The sequence below is a fragment of the Trichechus manatus genome, unplaced genomic scaffold (genome assembly GCF_000243295.1).
Source record: "Trichechus manatus latirostris isolate Lorelei unplaced genomic scaffold, TriManLat1.0 scaffold00027, whole genome shotgun sequence".
In the NCBI taxonomy this organism is placed as follows: Eukaryota; Metazoa; Chordata; class Mammalia; order Sirenia; family Trichechidae; genus Trichechus; species Trichechus manatus.
In genome coordinates, this window is record NW_004443963.1 from 17,122,016 (window position 1) to 17,146,013 (window position 23,998).

The 23,998-nt window shown below is 47.7% G+C and overlaps 1 protein-coding gene across 1 annotated transcript; it reads right to left on the minus strand.

The window, feature by feature from the left end:
* Window positions 1-601: 601 nt before the first annotated feature.
* DNAL4 (dynein axonemal light chain 4) lies at window positions 602-12,812 on the minus strand. Its single transcript, XM_004373868.2, has 4 exons — window positions 12,673-12,812; window positions 4,104-4,312; window positions 2,292-2,375; window positions 602-912 (listed from the first exon to the last, which is right to left on the minus strand). The coding sequence occupies exons 2-4, from the start codon at window positions 4,170-4,172 to the stop codon at window positions 748-750; spliced, it is 318 nt and encodes a 105-aa protein (XP_004373925.1). The 5' UTR covers window positions 4,173-4,312; window positions 12,673-12,812; the 3' UTR covers window positions 602-747.
* Between the last annotated feature and the right edge of the window lie 11,186 nt (window positions 12,813-23,998).

Here is a 23,998-nt window from a genome sequence, read left to right on the forward strand (position 1 = left end):
GGTGAGTGCACTCCTGGCCCAGCGGCTCACCAGAGGCTCCGTGACACCTCGAGAAACTGCTCCCCAACAGTGCCCACTCCCTCACTAACTGCGCAGGGCATGGCAATCTGGAGGTTCAAGCAGCCTGGTGGCTGTGTGTGGTAGCAGGGGGTGGGGGTGGAGAGGACGGGTGGGGAAAGGCTGCACGGTCCCTCCTGCCAAGCTGGGAAGGATAAGCATTCGTCCAATGAGACGCAGTGGTTGTTCAGCCTAGGGTCAGGTTGGGGGAGGTGCTGGAGGGGTCACCACACTCCAGAGGACAAGGAGAGAAGCTGCCGGTGTCCCTTGAGAGGAGAGGCTCCTTCCTGGGGCCATTTTCATATGGCCACTAAGGACAAGGACAGGGGACACTTTATAGCAGTGCTGGAGAAGAAGAGGAGCGGGTTCCTGGAATGCCAGGGGAGAGGTGCCCAGGAGAGGGGAAGCTGGCACATCCTCCTTTTACGCTGCCACATCCTCCTCCTCCCCCCAGAGAGCTGTCGCCCCCGCTTACACCCTGGACTCAGAGTGAGACAGCTGAGAGCCCAGGATTACAGATGCCAGCAAGTCACACACTGGGCGTGGCTCAGGAAACTGGTACACAGGACGAAAAGAAAGACCCCACTCTCCTTCACAGAACCCAGGCCTGCCTGTGGCTGCTCCCCATCCCTGAAGAGTGGCAGAAGAAGCCCCTGCAGGGAACGGGGGGCTGGGGTGGGGTACAGAGTGTCAGGAGCACTTCCAGACACACACTGCCAGGGTCCCTCCGAAGTACAGGTACAGCAGGTTCTTCACCTCATGTGTGATCTCAAACCCAAAGCCCTCGCCAATCACCACGTGCCACGAGGAGCCAAACTTCTTGTCCATTGTCTCTTTGATCATCTTGGCGGCACTCTGGAATGGAAAGGACAGTCATCAGAGAGGTGAGTTTGGGGGAGACAGTGGGTATAAGTCTGGCAACCAGGTGTTGGCGAGAGAGAGGCCTGATGTCCTATTAGTGCTGTTCTGCACACGGAAACTTCAGGAAGGGTTTCCACGCAGGTCACCAGCTGCCAGCTACACAGGGATTGAAAGCTAGGCGTTACCTCAGCAGCCAGGAAAAACTGGCTGAAGTGGCCAAGCAAGCAACTAGCTCTGGACAGAGCCCTGGGCTTGGGTTCTGGCTTGGCCACTTCCTGGTCGTTTTCTGCGTCAGTACCAATTTCCTCACCTGGAAACTGGAGAAATAGGCACAGGCTATTCTCAGGCTACGTGAAGTGATATATGGGAGAGTACTCTGCAGACTGTAAAGGCTCATTATCGTCACTCTGAGGTGTCGGGTTTATTGTCAGTGAAGATAAAAGGCTTTCTCCTGCACTCCCTAGTGGGTTTGATGGGTTCCAGGAATAGAGGCTGGGCTGCTTCCCTCAGCCATAGCAACAGCCCACCTCTTCCTGGGCTTGCTCTTTCAAGAAGCTTCCCCCACCGTGAAGAAGAGGTCTGAGGGAGGGCAGAGGAACCTCTTTCTGGGGTGAGCCCTGTGCTCGGGCACTTGATGTGTGCCAACCGCGCCCGCCCCCATGGGCTCACCTGGTGCTGGGCTGAGGGGAGCACATGGCCACGTTGTCTTGGTGAGTAATCCTCACCACTGGCCCAGGAAGGGAGGCACCACACCCCGCCACCATACAGACCAGGAGGCTGGGGTGCAGAGGTGGGAAATTGCTTTCCAAGGTTAGAGCCAGGAAAGGCTGGAGACAGGACATGAACTTGGGCCTCACTGGCCCCACGCCTGGCTCTCATGGGGCCCACGGCCATGACCTTGGCTTCTTCCTCACTCCCCACCAGACTGATGAATGACATTCTTGTGTGGATGCCTACTGGCTGTACCCCCAGCCCCTAGAACAGTGCCTGGCACAGAGATGGTGTTTAACAAGCTAGCTTTTGGATGGATGAATGGATATATGAATGAATGCCTAGGCGGGCCTCTGCTCACTGTGTGGATGGAGTCGAGGGGAAAGGGACCCTATCAGCAGCCCCCCTGAAAGGGGGACATGGGCAGGGGTGCCACAGAGACCTGGCTCTTCTCCCTCTCCGGCTGGGCATGACCATCAGTGCACGAGTCAGCATCAACCTCTTCCCTCATCGGCCCTTCCCCAAACTGCGGATGCCTCCAAGGAAGGCCCTCGCCTAGTCCCAGCGGGCCTCTCTGGAGCTGGCTGCAGAGACAGGGGCCACTCTATTCGTCCCCAGTGGTCACCAAAGGTACAAGGGGCTGCCTGCACTGATGGCAATACCTCATTGTTGTTGGAGAATTTCTCACAGGCTGTGACACATAGCTCCATGGTCTCCACTCGCATCTCCTCTGGCATGTCCGAGTGCTAGAGACAGGGCAGGGGTGACAAACAGAGAGAGGCTTAGCCATGACCCGGCCTCCCTGGCTGGCCTCTCTGTCCCAAGCTTAAGGCATGGACACTAGGTAGCTGCACAGCCCTGGGTGGAGCCTACTGCCCTTCATCCAGAGGTGACCGGTCTCCTGACTAAGGGCATGCAGCCGGGGCCAAGGGGCATGGAGGTAAGCCACGCCACGTAAGTTCTCAAGCCCGGGCCCTCTACAAGGCCACAAAGCAACTGGTCTCATCAGCACCACGTCAGACACAGGAAAGCAGGCCAGCCCAGGCACGGAGAGATGCCAGCTACAGAAATGGTCCACCCGGCGGCCTCAGGGGTAACTGACTTCACACCAGAGGCCTGGAGGGACAGTGTGGCCACTCCGAGGGCTCCTGGTCTTCCTCCTGCCTCTCTAGCTGCTCCTTCTCAGTCTATTCTGCTGGATCCTCCTCCTCTTCCCAACTACTCGAGGGCCCTGGCGCCATCTCCAGCCTTTCCTCTTCTCCAGCTAGCTTACTCTCTAGCAGCCTCATCCTGTTCCATGGCTCGCTGTCTCCTATGTGGGACAATTCCCACAGTGTCATCTCACCTCTAATGTCTAACGTGGGCTCTGGACTCATATGTCCAACTGCCTGCTCGACAGCCCCACTGAGATGTCTATACAACCCCACAACTTAGATGTCTACACAACCCCACAACTTAGATGTCTACACAACCCCACAAGCGCACTCTTCCCGCACCTTCCCTCTCTCGGTAACTGGTGCCATTTCTCTCCTGTTGCTCAGCAAAAGACAACCTTTAGGAGTCACCCTTGGCCCTCGTTCCCTCATACCCAGCCTGTGATCCGTCAGTGAGTCTCACTGGCTCTACCTTCAAGATGTGTCCTGAGTCTGTGTCTCGCCACCTCCACTGCTGTGACCTGGACCCAGCCACTCTCATCTCTCTCTGGGCCTCTGCAGTAACCTCCTCACTGGCCTTCCCACTTCCACTCCCGTACCCTAAAATCCACTCTCCTCCCAACAGCTAGCAGGATCTTTTAAAACCATAAAACAGATCACACCCCTCCACTGGCTCCCCTTTGACTCAGGACAGATGCACATTCCTCACTGTGGCCCACCATGCCTGTCAGGTCTGGTCCCCACTGTCACTCTGACCCCCTCACCCTCCTGCCACCCACTCACCCCTTCTCATCACTCTGTCCCAGCCACACTGGTTTTCTGTTCCTCTAAAATGCTAAGCTCATTTCTACCTCAGGCCCTCTGTGCTGGCTGTTTTCCCTGCTTAGATTATTCTTCCCCCAGATCTCTACAAGGTTTTCTCTTAACTTTATTCAGGTCTCTGATCAGAGAAACCTTTCCAGAAGCTAACCCCTTCTCTCCAGCCCCCTACACTACTTTATTTTCTTTATAGCCTTTACTGCCTGAATTATGTGCTTTAAACATTTCTTTCCTGTGGGTCAAGCCTTTGTCTGTCTCGTTCCCATCTATGTCCACAGGGCCTACAGCAGCGCCCGACATACAGTAGGTGGCCTAAGGAAATACTTGTCGAATGAATGAATGAATGAAAGAATGAACCATTGTAGACTCTCAACGCTCTAGATCCCAGCTGGCAGAGCTCTGAGCTTCCTCCCACTGCTGTCTTGAGGGGGATGAGCTCCACCTGCCTCTCCAAGGCTGTGTGGGCCCTGCTGGCCGCCTGCCTGCCTCCCCGGGGCTTACCCTGACCAGAGGGAAGGTCTGCAGGCGCTTATAATCAGCATCATCTTTCTTCCCTTCAGTTTCTCCCATGGTCCTTCCACTGTGGCCACTGGAGGAGAGAGTGGGGCTTTCAGGAGGTGCTGAGACTGGTGATTAAGACACAGCCGGGAGATTCAGGAAGCAGGCCTGCCAACTTGGTGGGAGCAGAAAGTGTCTTTCCCCAAGGGGTGCTGTAGAAAACAGGAAAAACCAGGAAGAGCTGGCTTTGAAACTGTACATCACAAATTAGAAATGTCTCAGTAACGACTTGACACCTCCCTGTCTTAACTCCTCCACATCCTTTTCCAAATGGCCAGCAAGTCTGCCGATGAGGATGAGTCAACATAAGATGCTGGGACCTGGTTGAGAACACACTGGTACGCTGCTGCAAGCCCACACTGTCATTACCACGACAAATACTGCGGGCCAGGGCTGAAGCAGGCTGAGTGGAGCACTGGGCTAGCAATGAACAAGTGCAGTGTTTCTGCGTGTCCATGGACATAGTCCTGACTTCCCAGCAGAGGTGGTCAGTCAAAGGCTCAGGTCACTATCAACAATCCTAGGCTTGCTGGCAAGTGAGTGCCGCCTCCACAGGTCCCTGATCAGCGGGAGGAACAGGAAGCTCCGTGCCCTCCTTGGCATACCGGTCTCCCCTGCTCTTCCTGCCTACTCCCCCTTGGGCCACCTGTCCTGCTGGCTGGCTGGGCATTGGGAGGCCTGGGTGCTATGCTGGTTCTCCTACTCACCAGCAGTGTGGCCTTGGGCCTGAGATTCGCCATCGGTGACACCTATCTCATGGGCTGTTACGAGAATTAAGCGAGACAACATACGTAAAGCAAATGACATAGCGCCAGGCACGTAGTAGGCCCTCATAAGGTGTTGTTCCCTCCATCTGGTTCCTGGGTGAATCAAATGAAAGACTGAATGCATAAGATGTGACTGGAAAGTTCCAAGGCCTGGTACACATGTGAAGGCTGGTTTAACCCAGTTATCTATCAACAGATGGGGCTTTCCCTAAAAAGTGCTGGGAGAATTGCTGGAAATCCTGGTGTTTCTCCTTCTATAAATGTATCCTATAGTTCAAAGGGCTTTTTACCTCCGAAGAAAGACTGATATAATGGAAGACAAATCACCTTGTTAAACCCTTTGAAACAATCAATACTGGACAAATACAGTCATATACTACTCTAGCATTACTCCCATTTCCAGAAAAATGTACTTTCACTTCGTAGCCACCGAGCCACAAAGATGCCTAGTACAGTAACAGGCAGGTAATGACAGGTAACATCTCTTAGGTTTCCTACATGCCAGCCACTGTTCTAAGGGCTGTGCTGTCCTCAGTTCAGTGTTGCAACAGCCCTGTGAGTTCAGTCCTGTGTGAACGCAGGCACAAAGTATTATGTCGCCGGTCTGAGGTCACTCAGCTAGTGGGCAGCAGGGCTGGGCTTTGAATGCAGGCACTGTCTCTGGCTTGGGCACTCTGAGCCACTACTCCAAATGGCCTCCTCACAGCCTCGACACCCAGCGGGCACTCACAAAACGTTTGTAGAACTCACCCTCATGGGGCTCATGGGATCGCAGCCAGGAGATCTTCCCTTTCAGTGTCTACCACTCGAATGCTAACTTGACCCGTATTTGGCCAAGTGCTGAGCTTACTGGGCTGTGCTCTCAATTTCATCTCTCTGATGCTTCAGAAGCCACTCCATTTGGCTGGCTCCTTTGAACAGGGCTGGAAACCTGGCACCAACTCCACCACCCCAAGACACTGGTATTTTCTGATCTCCCAGCAGACAGAAGGTTCCATCCCATCAGTTTTGGGCATTTGCACCGCTCAGATATTAGCAGTTTTGTTTGTCCCTGCATATAAACTGGCAAATTACCAAGCAAAAGCTCTTTATACCTTCTGCTCATCTTTCTTATTTCACAAAGTCTAGTGAATCATTTTGTCTTTTTTGCTCATTAATGTTCAGGCCCATCCCAACACCACTCTGTCCTCCTAGCTTTAGTAGTGGCCAATTTGTCACCACCTCCTCCTCATTAATCAAGATGTGACAGAAGGTGGTAGCTACACTGGTGATAAAAGAGTAAGAGCTTGATGGTTTACTTTCCAACATTTTCAAGTGGGAATGATTTAAAACGATGAAGCAACAGCTTAGACATCTTCCACCTAAATCTTTCAATTCATCTCAGTCTTGGGGCCTACAAAGTGCTAGCACATGGGAGCCTGGAAGGGACCTGGGAGACCAATCCTACACTGCCTGTCTCTGATGGCTGCTTGAACTCTGCTTCAAGATACAGAATCCTGATGAAACGTCCCAGGACTTCAGACTTCTCAGCAAAGCCCAGCCCCAGGACAAAGGGGAAAAAGCCACCGGGGCGATGGTCAGGGAAGTGCCTTGTAAGAGTAGAGAATGGTGCAGGATCATGAGCCAGAATATCTAGGTTTAAATACCAGTTCTATCACAGAAACAAACTGTGCTCTCTTCCTGCTTTGTAACCTTGGGCCGGTAATTTAACCTGAGCCCTGGTTTCCTCCTCTGTAAGATGGGATATTAAATTCCATCTCTGCATTCTCAGAAAGCTATTGCAAGCGCCAAGTATATGCACACGAGCATTTTGAAAATTGTACAGCTCTCTGCACTATTATAATGGCACTGCTCTCTTTTTGTTTTTTTCTAATTTGCCACTGAGTCAGCTCCAACTCATGGCGACCTCATATGTGTCACAGAAGAATTGTGCTCCAAAGGGTTTTTAATGGTTGATTTTTCGTAAGCATATCACCAGACCTTTCTTCCGAGGTGCCTCTGGGTGAACCTGAACTTCCAACCTTTTGGTTAGCAGTCGAAATGTTAATCATTTACACCACCCAGGGACTCCGCTTCCCACTACCACCATGTTATTGGTCAAGACTTCATCAACATTATTTAATCACATTATCAAGGACATGATTGCAAATCGCTTTTCCTAATCACTACACGTACCTCTGGGCATTCAAAAGGGATGAGACTTACAGACAAAAAAAAAAGAAAAAAAAAAAAAAAGGACAGTTACAGATGATATGTTTCCAAATACAGAAAGGTAGGAGAATTTTTTATGATGCTGTATCATTATAGTATAGCTATAGTTATTCAGTCACAATTAAAAGTCCTGCGGGAAGAATGCTACCAAAAATAGCTGAACCAGAGGTGTTAATAACCTTATCAATCTTCCATTTAAATGAATGTGTGCCTGAAAGCTCCAGCCCAGAAAGAAGTCGGTCAGACGTAGGCGAGCCTTTTAATCGTGGAAGTGTGTCCAAGGCCAGGGTCCCTGAATCTGCTTGGGTCCGGAGCACGACCCCATCCCATCTGGGCCATCCTGGCGGCAGCCTTGCTCTCTCCCTCTGCCCATTATTCTCCTCCTCACCCAAAGGCCCCTCTGCGTGCTTTCCACAGCCTCGCCTGCCTCTGACGCGAGGCTTCTCCTAGGCAACAGGAGGCACAGCACCAGGGCTGTTTATCTCATAGCCTTGCCGAAGCCCATGTCCCTTGACCCTCTGTCTCTTGTTCTTTGTGGCACTGACCTCCCATCATTGACTATTTTGCTTCTGAAGCATTTGGGAAGAATCCTGAAGAGGGCTAAGGTATGTGAGAAGGATGGGAAAATGAACGGATTGTGAAAAATAAGGCCAGGGAGTGTCTGCTGGCCCACCGGGGGGGATCCAGTCACTCAGTGCCTGGAATACTCTTGGCCCCTGGACTATGGCTCCCCACCCTTTCCCAGCCGCCATACCTCTGCAAGACCAGAAGACATGCTCGGAGCCAAGCATGGAGGTTCTGAGTTCACGTCTGTGTGCTGTCTCGGACACATGCTAACTTCTCTAAGCCTATGTTTTCTCATCTGGAAACTGGGAATAAGAAGAGTCTCGACCTCATAGGGTTGCTGGAAGGATGACAGGAGGCAATGCAAGCAAAGGGCCAGGCAGGGTTCCCACAAGAAGAAGCAGTCGGCAAATGTCAGCACCTGTGACTGCAAGGGGAACTCTGGTGTGCTTCGTCATATACCAACCAACTGAACATCTAAGCATTTAGCCAAACAAACTGATAACTATCAAGTTGCTGCTGGGTGCAAATCACCATGCTACTAACTGAAGGAGGAAAAGAATCACAAGGAAATTCTGTCAAACACAGTTTTGGCTGAGGCCGGGGTGGCAGTGGCGTGGTTACATTGTGCTTTCATACTCCTCGTCTCATTTCATCATCAGAACAACCCTGTGAGGGATGTATCTGCTTCCAGTTCTCAGACAAGGCACCTGAGGCTCAGAGAGGTTTTGTGGCTGGCCCAAGGTCACACAGCCAGCATGGCAGAGCCAGGATCCAAGTCCACATCTATGCGGTCTGACTCTACTGTCTGTGCTTTCTCCCTTGTTACAGGCAAGTAGGAGAAAAAGACATTAACACAAATAACTTCAATGCTCGGCATCCACCAGTCCGGCTGCCTGCCCAGTGCACCTCCTGCTGCAGCCCTCTTGGGGATATACACTGCACACCTCGGCCATGCTCCTGCCTCTTCTGGAAGAGTCCACCCTCTGCCTTCTGGCAAACAAACAACAAGCCTGCACGAAGATGAGGGGAAAGAGAACGAAGGACTTGGAGGTAGCCATCCAAGATGTTAGCAGTGAGGTCAGGAAACAAAGCCCAAGACCAGGTTTCTCGGAGCCCTGGATTTCTTAGACAGTTGAAATGGGGGAGCAAACACAGGTATGCTAATTTTTAATTTTGCTAAGTAAGAGTATTAAAAAACCTCAGCATCTGCTATAAAGGAAAGAAAATTTTAACAGTAAGGAGGTAATTGTAGAATAAAGGACAGCCCTTCTCAAGAAAAGACAGTTACCTTTCATACTCACACAAAGGCTATTTATATTGTCATTGTTTCTCATTTTACTGAGGACCAGTGAAAACGTTTGATGTGCCTTAGACCACAGGAGGAGAGGAAAAAGAGAGAGGGAGAAAGAGAGAAGGAGAGAGAGAGAAAACCATCCCATAATCCATCTCTGCTGAATACCCAGTTTAGGTCTACGATTCTCAACATTTCCTTTATGTCTAACACCGTATGATAAACGACAATGATGCACACAGTACACCCTTGTGGATGTACTCAAATCTGGATGAATTCCCAAACATTTTTGTCAGGACACAAAGCATAACAAAAAGTCATAACCACCACAGCTATTCACTCTCCATGAGAAACAGCTGCTTACTATTGACAGTGGGCGACACAGCTCCTTCTCTCCACCCTTCTTTCCCACTCATGGGAACAGATTTGAATGTGAGGGACTGACAGTCCTAGGAATAAACTTGAATTAGCACTGATTTATTTTAAAAAATCATTCACAATTACTAATTCTGGTGGCACCTCACCGATCACGACTCAGCCACGCGTTGTGCGCCCAGACAATTGCCTGAGACCGAGAGCCTGCATCTAGTCTCCTCCGGACCCCCAAGAGCACAAAGCCCAGTGTCTGGCACATGGCAGAAGCCCAACAAGTATTTAAATTGTCATTAAATTATATTTGTCCCCTGGGAAGGGAGAGGACCTACCAAGTCCATTCAAGATTTATTGAACACTTACCTTGAGCCAGGCACCAGGAGGAGTGGTTTACCTATAGGATCTAACTTATTCTTTCCAATAATGATGGGCAGGCACTATTATCCCTATGTTATTGAGGACCTCCCAGGCTGAGAAAAGTGACTTTCCACCCAGCTAGTAAGAAGAGGGAAACCCTGGTGGCGCAGTGGTTAAGAGCTATGGCTGCTATCCAAAAGGTCGGCAGTTTGAATCTACCAGGCACCCCTTGGGAACCCTATGGGGTGGTTCTACTCTGTCCTATAGGGTTGCTATGAGTTGGAATTGACTAGAAGGCAATGGGTTTAGTAAGAAGAGGAGCCAGGATTTGATGCCAATATATTGGACTGCAAAGATTATGCTTTTCCAATTACTCCACGGTAGGAAAGACAGAGTTCCTGACTTTAAGGAGCTTATCATCTAATGTGGGAGACCAACACACACACACACACACACAACACACACACACACACACACACACCACTAACTGGTTCATGGCAGAAAGTGTTAAGTGCCACAATACAGACATAGATGAAAGAACAGAATTCTGGAGGGCACTAAGGCGGTGGGGAGGTGCGAGGGAGAGGAGAGCAATTTGAGCGGGAATCTTGACAGGCGGGTGAGGTGAGGAAGACCTTCCAGGCAGAGGGATGAATGTTTTGTCTCTTACGACGATGCAAGTAAGGCAGAAAGGTTGAAGCATTTTCTGGGACAGTCTAACAGTCCTATTTGGCTAGAGGATAGAATTTGGGAAAGGAGGAGGGAGAAATAAAGCTAGGGTGTGGAAGTATAGAAGGGCCCTAATAACTAGGCTTAGGAAGTGTGGATATTGGGGGGCTGGGGTGGGAAGCCCTTTGGACATCTCTTGGTGGTTGGTGACATGGTTCTGTTTTAGGGCAATCATTCTGGTGGGCTGGGCTGGCAAGAGAGACTGGAGATACAGACACCAGTTAAGAAGGTATGGGAACAAGTCTTTACTGCCCAGGGATAGACATTAAAGACTTGAACCAGGGTGTTCAGGAACGGAGGATGTGAGGTTCTCACGGAGGCAGAATCTACACAACTTAGCAACTGCCCCAGTGGGATGGGCATAGCAGAGGGATGGATGATGCCTGTCTTAGTTATCTAGCGCTGCCATAACAGAAATACCACAAGTGGATGGCTTTAACAAACAGAGATTTAGTCTCTCACAGTTTAGGAGGCTACAAGTCCAAATTCAGGGTGCCAGCTCCAGGGGAAGGCTTTCTCTCTCTGTCGGCTCTGGGGGAAGGTCCTTGTCATCATCTTCCCCTGGTCTAGGAGCTTCTCAGCGCAGCGACCCCAGGTCCAAAGGACGTGCACTCCTGGCTCTTCTTGCTTGGTGGTAATGAGGTTCCCCAGTCTCTCTGCTCGCTCTCTCTTTTATATCTCAAAAGAGATGGACTCAAGATACAATCTAATATTGTAGATTGAGTCCTGCCTCATTAACATAACTGCCTCTAATCCTGCCTAACATCATAGAGGTAGGATTTACAAAAAACAACAGTAACAACAAAAAAATCCAAACCCATTGCTCTCCAGTCTATTCAGACTCTTAGTGACTCTACAGTACAGAGTAGAACTGCCCCATAGGGTTTCCAAGGAGCAGCTGGTGGATTCGAACTGCCAACATTTTGGTTAGCAGCTAAGCTCTTAACCATCACATCAGATGACAAAATGGTGGACCATCACGTAATACAAGAATCACGGCCTAATCAAGTTGACACACATTTTGGGGGGTGGGGGATGACAAAATTCAATCCCTAATGCCACAGGATGGTGTCTCTGATAGACAGGGAAGGCAGGCAGAACAGATGGGTAGGCCAGTCTGATTTTTACAACTACTGAGTTTAGGTTGTTGATGAGATATGCAAATGGCATGTCGAGTCAGGAGTAAGAAATCACCAAACCATGGACTATCCGGAATAAAAGGGGGACCAACTAGTCCAATCATCACATAATGTATCAGTCTCTACCCGCCCACCCCCCTTCCCCCACAAAAGTATACCTAACCAAGGAAGCCCAGGAGAAAGCTTAGAGCTGGAGATGTAAATTTTAGAGTCAGCTGCAGAGATGACAGTTGATGCGAAGGGAGTTGGTAAAGCTTCCTAGAGAGGAAAAATGAGGGCTAGTAAGAGAAAAAGGAAAGAAACCAACAAACCTATCAAGCATCTACACTGGACTGGGCTCTCTATTCCTCAATTCATATTATCCTCAGAACTTTCAAAGGAGATGCGCGGTAGTATTCTAATTTTATATATGCACAGACTAGAGCCCAGGGAGATTATGTAACTTGCTTAGGGTCCTGCAACTGGGAATCCAAATTAGGTTTGCCAAGCTCTTTTCACTCCAGCGCTACCTCCCTCGGGAAGCCTATAGTTGGATCAAAGAATCAGAACATCCTAGAATGTCCGAGTTGAAGAGGCCTTAGAAATCATTTAACCCAACTTCTTGTTTACAGATAGGGCAACTGAGGCCCCAAGAGTGAAATGACCAGTCTGGAATCCCAGTGCATCGTCAACTCTCCAAGCCAAACGGTCTGGGCTGAGGCGACCGCGACCGGCCGCAGGGAGCGGTGGCAGGGGAGCGGGGGGTGGGGGTGGGGGGGTGCGAGGCGTTGAGTGAGGTTATCCCGCTAAAAGAGAGGGGATCATGGTGCGGTGGGAGCGCTAACCTGGACCGGGCCTCGAGGCTGTGAGGGGCGCGGGGGCGGGGGAGGGAGGAAGAGGCTTGCAGAGTTGCGATTCCGAAATCTTTTACAACCAAGCTCGCAGGTCCCAAAAGGGGGAGAGAGAGCTGAGGCAGGGCAGGCAGGAGACTGAGGAAAGGCCTCAGCGGACGGCGAGGCCCGGCCTGCTCCGCGTTGTCTCCTGCCCTCCCTCGGGGTCAGCCCTCCCCGCCCGGCTGCCCGCCGCGCCCGGGGCCTCACCTGCTCCCGCGGGGGCCGGAGCCGGGGACGCAGCCAGCGCACCCCCACCAGGGTTGTCAAGGAGCGAAACAAGAGTGTCTTAGCAACCAGAAAGGAAGTCCTGCCCTCTTACCGGACATTGACGGAAAAGTCACTTCTTACTGGTGGATACGAGTGTCAATCAGCTTTGACGGGCCCTACAACGCAGAAGTTTGCAGACAGGGGCGAGGCTTAGACGCTAGGGAGGCGGAGCTTCACTTATAGTAGTCTTAAGTGTGCCTGAGGAGCCAGGAATGTACTGAAGTTCTCATCTTTAGAGAAACAAACTTCAAAAAACAGTATTGCTTTGAGAGTTTCTGTAAGTCACTTGAAATAAAAAAGGCATTTTTTTGTGTGTCGTGGCATTTAGCTGCTACTTTATTAGTGTCTCAAAAGCATAATAGTAACGAGCATTTATGTAAGACTCTACAATTAGCATATCACCACAATACTTTTAGGTAATGGTATTCCTATTCCCATTTGAACTAAGGTTCAAAGAGAGTAAGTAACTTGTTAATGGAAAGAATTAAAGTCCTTGGAGAAGGAACCCCGGTGCTCCTTCCACTACACCACATGACCCCCTCATGTATTCTCCTAGCCCTAGTCCATAGGAGACATTCATACCATCTAACTCATAGACACTGTCGTCCAGAGCCTGCCTTTCCTTCTCTTTGGGAGGGAAAATTACTCTGAAAGTACTAATACAACCGGACAGGAAAAAAAGTGGTGAGGGTAAAGAAGTGCAGGTTCCATTGTTCGACTGGTGGATCAAAGGGTCAGCAGGGTACTCCATTACTGAAACATTTACTTTATCGTGATGAAAACTTTGGGTAAAACCCCACTGCCACATTTACTGGCACCTTCTGGGAGCTCAGTGGAGCCCTGGGTAGTGCAGTGGTTAAGAGCTCGGCTGCTAATCAAAAGGTCGGCAGTTGGAATCCACTAGCTGCTCTTTTGGAAATCCTATGGGGCAGTTCTACTCTGTCCTATAGGGTGGCTGTGAGTTGGAATCAATTCGACCACAACGGGTTTGGTTTTTTGGGTTTTGTTTCTGGGAGCTCAGCCCTGGCCAGGTGCTGGTGATCCAGAGAGGAGTAAGACAATGACCTTGGTCCCAGAACATGACAGTCCTGAGGAGGTACAGTGCATGAACAAATAGACACAGAATAATTCATTCTAACAGTGCTGTGGTAGAGGTGTGGGCAACGTGCTAGTTCTCTCCAAAGAGGGAGTAACTAACTCTCTGAGGGGGTGGTGCATGAGCTGGCTGAGTCTAAAATGGCCAGCAGGCTAATGAGGAGTGGGACAGCACAATCCACTGGGAAACTGCTAATGAGTGGCTCCAAAAGGCTTGGGTGGAGGATGAATGTGGAGCAGGTGGGAGGTGTTGGGGATGAAGATGCAAAGAGAACCAGGGAACAGAAGAGTCAGCAGAGTTTTGAATGCCACCTTCAGAGGCTTGGGTTCTCTTGGGGTAGGGTAAAGGTGGGAGAAGGTAGCTGTTGGAGGGTTTCAAGTTGGGCAGTAACTTATATAACATGATCGGATCTGGATTATGAAAAGACTACTTAGGTAGTGATGAGGGTAGACAGGACCCCAAGTGGGTTTTGGTTTTGAAATTTGGCAGCTTGAGACGTGCTAGGCAATTTCCAGTTTGTCTCTCTGAAGGGTCCACAAAATGTCTGACTCAACCTCCAGGTTTCTCTTTGCCATTAATTCTCTTTGCCAACTTTCTCCAGGAGGTGGAAGGTGGGATTTGAGGGGGATGAAGTCCTCGCCTCCGCCTCTCATCCAAAATTCTCCCAAAAGGGGTCCACATTGGCTGTCTTCTCTTTCTCACTTTCCATTCACTCCTCAGCCCACTGCAATCTGGCTTTCACTCCCACGATACCACCGAAATTCCCTCTTCCATGGTTACTGGTGACCTCTTGAGGAGTGGAATCTGATAGACTCCTTTCTTTATCTTACTCGGCCCATCTCTTCTGCTGGACTTGAGCCAGTTGACCACTTTCATCTTCATAAAATTTTCTAGCCAAGAGGTAGTGCCTACAGAATGCTTTAAAATACAGATTCCAAGGCCTCACTGCATCAGAATGGTGCAGGAATCCACGTTTTTCACAAACTCCCCTGATGTACACTAACAGTTGAGAATCATCACTCTGTCCTAATACGTTTGACACCTTGTTCTCCTGAATCTCCTCAAGCCTCTCTTCCTCTTTGGCCTCTTGGGCTCTTCTTCCTTGCTCTCTGTGCCTGCGTCAACCCTCTTTTCTTCTTGCCAGTGGTCTCAAACCTTCTTTATACCCTAGGTCACCCCTTCATCAGTAACAGTATTTCCCTTGGTCATACTCCCTAGGAGATTTACTGGAATTCAGGGTATAAAGGCAGTGTACTTTAAGAAAGCCCCCCTTTGACTTTGAACACAGCCAGGAAGCTTTGTCATCTTCATGCACATCTTGTTGAGAATTTCTGCTTTAAGTAATCCCTTGGAGATCTTATCCATTTCCATGGTTTCCAATGTCAATGTCATCCAAATTTTGATGACTCCAATATTCCTCTCTCCAGATTAGGCCTCTCTTTGGAGCTCCAGACCCAAATATACAATCACCTGCTGGCCATCTCCATTGGGGTGTCCCACAAACCTTTCAAACTCCATCTGACTTTATCATTCTTCCCGACCTGCTCTCCCTGCATTCCCCATCTCAATCAATGGCACCACCACCCACCCAGTTGCCTCCACCAGAAACCAGGGAGTCGTTCTTCATACTTCCCCCTACCATTGCCCACTTCCAATCAACCACAAGTGTTATGTATTGAATTCTGTCCTCCCCCAAAACACGTTGTAAACCCTAACCTGGATTGCCTGTGGTTATAATCCCATTTGGGAATGAGTTTTCTGTTATGTTAATGAGGCAGGATTAGTGTGGGGTATGTCTTGAGTTAATCTCTTACAAGAGATTAAAAAGAGCAGATTAGGCAAGCAGACATGGGGGAAGATTGATGCTGAGCCACCTGGAGATCTCCAAGGAATGAGGAAACAAGATGAAGAGAAAAGGACCTTCCCCCAGAGCCTTTCTCTAGAGCTAACACTCTGAATTCTGACTTCTAGCCTCCCAAACTGTGAAAAAATAAATTTGTTTGTTAAAGCCACTCACTTGTGGTATTTCTGTTATAGCAGCACTAGATAACTAAGACAGGCATCATCCATCCCTCTGCTATGCCCATCCCACTGGGGCAGTTGCTAAGGTTATGTAGAATTTGGTACCAGAAGAGTGGGTGCAGCTCTAACAGTTACTTGAAATTTAGAAGCAGTTTTGGAATTGGGTAATAGATGGAGGCTGGAAGAGTTTTAAGGTGCCTAATAGTAAAAGCCTAGATTGCCTTGAAGAGACTGTTGGATGTCAAAGGCAATTCTGGTGAGGGCTCAGAAGGAAACGAAGAGCTCTATAGAGAAAGTCTCTGTCATCTTAGAGAATACATATGATGTCAGCAACAGAATGTGGCTAGAAATGTGGACATTAAATGTGCTTCTGTTGAGGCTTTCAAAGAAAATGATGAACACGTGATTGGACAATGGAGGAAGGGTAATAATTTTTTTTAAAAAATTATTGTGCTTTAGGTGAAAGTTTACAGCTCAAGTTAATTTCTTATTCAAAAATTTATACACATATTGTTTTGTGACATAGGTTGCAATGCCCACAATGTGACAGCACACTCCCCCTTTCCACTCCAGTTCCCTGTGTCTATTTGTCCAGTTCCTGTCCCTTCCTGCCCTCTTATCTTGCTTTTGGGCAGGAGTTGCCCATTTGGTCTCCTATATTTGATCTACCTAAGCACAGTCCTCAAGTGTGTTATTGTTTGTTTTATAGACCTGTCTAATCTTTGTCTGAAAAGTGGGCTTTGGGAGTGGTTTCAGTTCTGAGTTAGCAGGGCGTCCAGGGGCCATAGTATCAGGGGTTCCTCCAGTCTCTGTCAGACCAATAAGTCTGGTCTTTTTTCATTAATTTAAATTTTGTTCTACATTTTTCTCCCACTATGTTCGGAACTCTCTGCTGTGATCCCTGCCAGAGCGTCTGGTGGTGGTAACCAGCACCATCTAGTTCTTCTGGGCTCAAGCTGGTGGAAGCTCTGATTCATGTACTCTTTTAGTCCTTTGAGCTAATATTTTCCTTACGTCTTTGGTTTTCTTCATTCTCCTTTGCTCTGGACGAGATGGGGCCAATAGATGCATCTTAGATGGCTGCTCGCAAGCTTTTAAGACCCTAGACACTACTCACCAAGGTGGGATGTAGAACTTTTTTTTAATGAACTATATTATGCCAATTGACCTAGATGTCCCCCAAGACTATGATATGCAGCGCCCCGCCCCAGCAAATCAGTCCCTCAAGGTGTTTGGATATTCCTTAGTCATCGAGTGCTGCTATAACAGAAATACCACAAGTGGATGGCTTTAACAAAGAGAAATTTATTTTCTCACAGTCTAGTAGGCTACAAGTCTAAATTCAGGGCATCAGCCCCAGGAGAAGGCTTTCTCTCTCTCTCGACTCTGGGGGAAGGTCCTTGTGATGCATCAGTCTTCCTTTGGTCTGGGAGCATCTCAGCACAGGAACCTCAGGTCCAAAGGACGCACTCTGCTCCAGGCACTGCTTTCTTGGTGGTATGAGGTTCCCATGTCTCTCTGCTCGCTTCTCTCTTTTATATCTCAAAAGTGATTGGCTCAAGACACTACCTAATCTTGTAGATCTTATCAATATAACTGCCACTAACCTATCTTATTACATCATAGTGATAGAATATACAACACATAGGGAAATCACATCAGATGACAAAATGTAGACAATCACACAATAATGGGAATCATGACCTGGACAAGTTGAGAGATATTTTTGGGGGACACAATTCAATCCATGACAGATATGTTTAGGAAACTTCTATGTCTTTGCTTTGGTCAAGTTGTGTTGACTTCCCCTATATTTTGTGTTGTAGGGTGATAATTTTTATGCAGTGGAAAAGAACTTGTCTGAATTATGTTCAAATGTTTGCTGGAAGGTAGAGCTTGTAAGTGGTAAACTTGGATATCTGGCTGATGAAATTTCTAAGCCAAATCTTAGAGGAACTGTGTGGTTTCCCCTTGCTGCTTATAGTAAAATGTGAGAGGAAAGAGATGGACCTAAAAATTAACTGTGCAGAGTGAAAACAGAACTTAAAGTTTTGGAAAATTCTGTTGTACAAAATAAGGACACGTGTACTAGAATGCTCACCAAGAATTGGCTACATGATATTTTGTTAAAGAGATTAAGCCTGTGACTGATGGATCTAACCAACTACCACAGCAGAAAAGCCATCAGCTTAGACTGAAGGGGACAGAGAAAGAATGAAAAGAAAGAATGCTGTCTGCCTCTTAGAATTCTACAGGCAGAAAACAAGCCAAAATAGCTACATCTGTTGTCCTCCAAGAAAAGAAAAAGGCCATCCCTGGAGCAGCTCAGCGATCAGCAGAACTGTTGGAAGGAGTACAGGAAGCAAGACCTTCTTGGTTTCAAAAGGTGGGGCCATGGTGTCCTGAATTTCAAAGGGTGGGGCCATAGCCTCCTAGGTTTCACAGAGTCAGATCTTTGCCTACTAGGTTCTGGAGTATGGGGCTGCTATGAAGGTGTGTCAGGGGGATGGGGTTGCCACCCAAAGCTGAGGGAGTGGGGCTGCCATATAGCCTTTGGGCAGAAGAACAGAGCCTGTTGGGGCCAAGGGGGTGGGGTTGCCACTCAGATGGACTAGGAGAATGGGACTGCCCAAAGCCCAGGGAGCAGAGTTCCCGTCCCAGTGGGCCTGGAAGGTGGAGCTGAAGCCCAGGGACAAGGGGCCTCTACCCAGAATCCAGACAGCATGGTCAACACCCAGGGCCTGGAGGTCAGGGACATTGCCTAGATGGTCCCAAAGAACAGAGAATTATTTTCAAGCATTGAGAGCTAATGTAAATTGTTCTGCTGGGTTTTGGACTTGTTTGGTGCCCGCTATCCTTTCTCTCCCTCCAATTTCTACCGTTTGTAATGGAAATGTCTACTTTCTGGTTAACTTGTAGTCTGGATTTCATAGGTTCACAGATGAGGAGGAATTTTGTCCCAGGATGGAATACACTTAATGTCTCACCCACATTTTGATTTAGATGATTCAGAAGATGAGATTTTGGACCTGGAGTTGACTTAAGACTTTTGGGATGAAGTGACAGGGTAGATGTGTTTTGCATGTGGCAAAGACATGAATTTTAGAGGGTCAAAGGGTGAGATGTTATGGATTGAACTGTGTCCCCCCAAAATGTGTTGTAAATTCTAACCTCTATGCCTGTGGTTATAACCCCATTTGGGAAAGAGTTTTATGTTATACTAATGAGGCAGGATTAGTGTAGGGTGTGTGTCATGGGTTGAATTGTGTCCCTCCAAAATATCTGTCAACCTGGCTAGGTCATGATTCCCAGTAATGTATGATTGTCTACCATTTTGTCATCTGATGTGATTTCCCTGTGTGTTGTAAATCCTATCACTATGATGTAATGAGATGGATTAGTGGCAGTTATATTGATGAGATCTGCAAGATTAGATAGTGTCTTGAGTCAATCTTTTTTGAGATATAAAAGAGAAGGGAGCAGAGAAATATGGGGACCTCATACCACCAAGAAAGCAGCACCAGGAGCAGAGCATGTCCTTTGGACCTGAGGTTCCTGTGCTGAGATGCTCCCAGACCAAGGGAAGACTGATGCATCACAAGGACCTTCCCCCAGAGTCGAGAGAGAGAGAAAGACTTCCCCTGGAGCTGACACCTTGAATTTGGACTTACAGCCTACTAGACTGTGAGAAAATAAATTTCTCTTTGTTAAAGCCATCCACTTGTGGTATTTCTGTTATAGCAGCACTAGATGACTAAGACAGGCATCATCCATCCCTCTGCCACGCCCATCCCACTGGAGCAACATAATGTCATCAGTGTAATGGACCAGCGTGATGTCTTGTGGAAGGGAAAGGTGATCAAGGTCCCTGTGGACTAAATTATGACATATGGTTGGAGAGTTGATGTAGCCCTGAGGTAGGCAAATGAAGGTGCATTTCTGGCCTTGCCAGCTGAAGGCAAACTGCTTCTGATGGTCCTTTGAAACAGGTATGGAGAAAAAGGCATTAGCCAGATCAATAGCTGCATACCGAGTACCAGGAGATGTATTAATTTGTTCAAGCAATGAAACAACATCTGGAACAGCAGCTGCAATTGAAGTCGCCACCTGGTTAAGTTTTCGATAATCTACTGTCATTCTCCAAGATCCATCTGTTTTTTGCACAGGCCAAATAGGTGAGTTGAATGGGGATGTGGTGGGAATCACCACCCCTGCATCCTTCAAGTCCTTGATGGTGGCAGTAATCTCTGAATTCCTCCAGGAATGTGGTATTGCTTTTGGTTTACTATTTTCCTAGGTAGGGGCAGTTCTAATGGCTTCCACATGGCTTTTCTTACCATAATAGCCCTTACTCTATTTGTCAGGGATCCAGTGTAGGGGTTCTGCCAGTTTCTGGGTATATTTATTCCAATTATGCATTCTGGAACTGGGGAAATCACTATAGGATGGGTTGGGGGACACACTGGACCAACTGTGAGACAGACATGAGCCAAGACTCCATTAATAATCTGACCTCCATATGCCCCCACTCTGACTGGTGGGCCACAGTGACATTTTGGGTCTCCTGGAATTAGTGTCAGTTCAGAGCCAGTATCCAGTCTGATTATTTCCTTTTCCCAAATGAACAGTCACTCTTGTAAAAGGCTGTAGATCCTTTTGGGAAAGGCTGGGAGAAAGACTAACAGTAAAAATTTTTGGCAGTGTATTGGAGTCCTTCCTCAAGGGTACCCGGCCTCCTCTTCATTTAAGTGGTTGTCAGTCTTTAAACTCCCTCAAATCTGGGAATTGATTGAGGGACTGTGACTCTCTATTCTGATGATTCGAGTTAGACTGCTCTTCACCTGACCTAGAATTCATCCGTTTGTACAGATCAAGTAAATATTTAGTAGATTTCCTATCTATCTCACTCCTAGGGACACCATGACTAAGTAGCCAATGCCATAAGTCAATACGATTCAGACTATTCTGATTACTGCTTTGACTCCGATGTCCATTACTGTAACCCTGCCCACCTTGTCTTTGTCAATTGAGTGCCACCACTTGGCCCCTACTACCACGGGGTCCAATCAGCCCCATTGTAGTTGGGTGTCTTAATTCAGTTAGAGCAGTTCCCACTGTCAAATCTGATTTACATAAAATAGCAATCACAGTAGTCTTCAAGGATGCTGGAGCTCCCTTCACAAATTTGTTCCTTACAGTTGTGGTAAGGTGTCCTCTAGGTACTCCATGTTTGGGTCTGTGGGTCTAACCTGATAAATCCACTCTAGCATGCCAATTTCCCTAAGCCTTTGGATACCTTCTTTTTGGATACCTTATTCTACAGTATACCAAGGCAGGTCTGGTACTTCAACTTGATTTAGTGTAGGTCACCACATAGTCCATGCTTCAGTAAACCAACCAAATAAACCATTAGGTCCTTTCCTAATTTCTCGAGCTGAAACATTGAATGAAGACTCTGTGCTTAGTGGACCCATATCAATAAACTCAGACTGATCCATCTTTATGTTCCTTGCACCATTATCCCACACCCTTAATAGCCATTCCCACACATATTCCCCAGGTTTCTGTTTGTACATTTTAGAAAAGTTAAGCAGTTCTTTTGGAGTGTAACATACTTCCTCCTGGGTCACACTTTGTACTTCGCCTTTAGGGGCTCGCTGAGACTTAAGTCTAGTTGTAGGTCTAGAAGCCAGAATCGGTAATGTGGAATTGTTTTGAGAACATTCAGCAAAGTGTTGTAAGGCGTCTGCTTCAAGCAATGCCCCAGGCAGTGACTCAGGCAAGGGCTCTTTAGAGGCAGCTGGGCTAGGGCTAATCTCATTAAATGGGAGTGGAGGGGCTAATGGCTTTTCTGGGCAGGGTGGTTTAGCAGACAAACATGAAGTAATTTCTTCAAATGAGAGTGGTTCTGCTGGCAGGAATGATTCAATGGAATTTAGGGGCTCAGTGTCCCTAGCTTCCTGCTTATCTGCCCATAGGTCCCCATCCCAAGTTTCAGGATCCCATTTCTTCCCAATTAATGCCCTTACTTTAACTTCAGACACCTCTTGAGGTTGGCAATTGAATTGACATTGTAATTCAGCCATTCTTACAATAAGACCCTGGGTTTGGTTTTCTGCAATTTCAGCTCTGTTACTACAAGAAATAAAGCTTTCTTAAAAGCACAAGTGGAAGCCTTGAGGTCATTTATGCAGCACTGGAGCTTTGACTCTGAAGCTCTGAGCGTATCTCTTTCTTTCACCAGTTTGTTAGTGAAAGTAGGACCAACCAACCAGCTTCCTTATACTTCTCATTCTGACAAAACTGTAGAAAGATATCACACATGTGTTCACCCACAGCTTCACCTTTCACCAATACCTGATCTACTAGTGGCGATATTTTGCATATTTGTATAACTGCCTCATGCCAGGGGTTAGCAGTGCCCTCTTTACTGCTGGAAGCAGAGTCATCAACATCTTTAAGACTAACCAGACTTGAGAATCAATTTAGAAAACTCATCCTTACAATTTTGTTTCTCTAGAACTACTCTTGGGCTGGCAAACCCCAGATCGGCAGGTCAGAGAGCAGGGCTCCCGCTCACAACCTGTGAAGGTCCATGAATCCCAAGATCGGCAGATAAGCTAACAGCTTAAGTCCCAAGAACAGGAGGTCAGATGAACAGGAGGCAGCTGCAGGATCCAGAGCAAGCAAAAAAGCCAGAATGTCTGCTTATATTCGGATGTAGGCCGCAGCCCCAAGAAAACTTCCTTTCAACTGATTGGCTGTTCACAGCAGATTCCATCATGGGAGTGATCACATATAAACACTGAGAATCATGGCCCATCCAGGTTGACATACAATCTTAACCATCACAGAGTGTCTTGAGTTAATCTCTTACAAGAGACTAAAATGAGCACATTAGGCAAGCAGAGATGGGTGAAGATTGATGGTCAGCCACATGGATCTCCAAGGAACAAGGAAACAAGCTGAAGGGAAAAGGGCCTTCCCCCAGAGCTGACAGAGAAAGCCTTTCCTTAGAGCTGGCGCCTTGAATTTACGCTTGTAGCCTCCTAAACTGTGAGGGGATACTGTGTGGTTTAAAACCACTAAGGCTGTACGTGAAGGTTGTTCGTCAGGGTAGTATCCTTTCACCATACTTATTCAATCTGTATGCTGAGCAAGTAATTCAAGAAGCTGGAGTGTATGAAGAAGAAGGTGGCATCAGGATTGGAAGAAGACTCATTAACAACCTGTGATATGCAGATGACACAACTTTGCTTGCTGAAAGCAAAGAGGACTTGAAACACTTACTGATGAAGATCAAAGACTACAGCCTTCTGTATGAATTGCACCTCAACATAAAACAAAAATCCTCACAACTGGACCAATAAGCACCTCATGATAAATGGAGAAAATGTTGAAGTTGTCAGGATTTCATTTTACTTGGATCCACAATCAACGTCCATGAAAGCAACAGTCAATAAATTAAAAGAGTTATTGCATTGGTCAAATCTGCTGCAAAAAAATACTCTTTAATGGATTAAAAAGCAAAGAGGTCACTTTGAGGAGCAAGGTGCGCCTGACCCAAGCCATGGTATTTTCAATCACCTCATATGCATGCAAAAGCTGGGCAATGAATAAGGAAGACCAAAGAAGAATTGATGTCTTTGAATTATGGTGTTGTCAAAGAATATTGAATATACCATGGACTGCCAGAAGAATGAGAAAATCTGTCTTGGAAGAAGTACAACCAGAATGCTCCGTAGAAGAGAGGATGGTGAGACTTCATCTTACGTGCTTTGGACTTGTTATCAGAAGGGACCAGTCCCTGGAGAAAGACATCATGCTTGGTAAAGTAGAGGGTCAGCGAAAAAGAGGAAGACTCTAGATGAGATGGATTGACACAGTGGCTGCAACAATGGGCTCAAGCATAGCAATGATTGCGAGGATGGCACAGGACTGGGCAGTGTTTCCTTCTATTGTATATATGGGTGCTGTGAGTTGCAATCGACTCGACGACACCTAACAACAACACAACACACTGTGAGAAAATAAATTTATGTTTGTTAAAGCCACCCGCTTGTGGTATTTGTGTTATAGCATTGCTAGATAACTAAGACAACAAGGACAAAGGGCAAACGAGTGATTGCCAGCTAAGTCAGTGCCCTT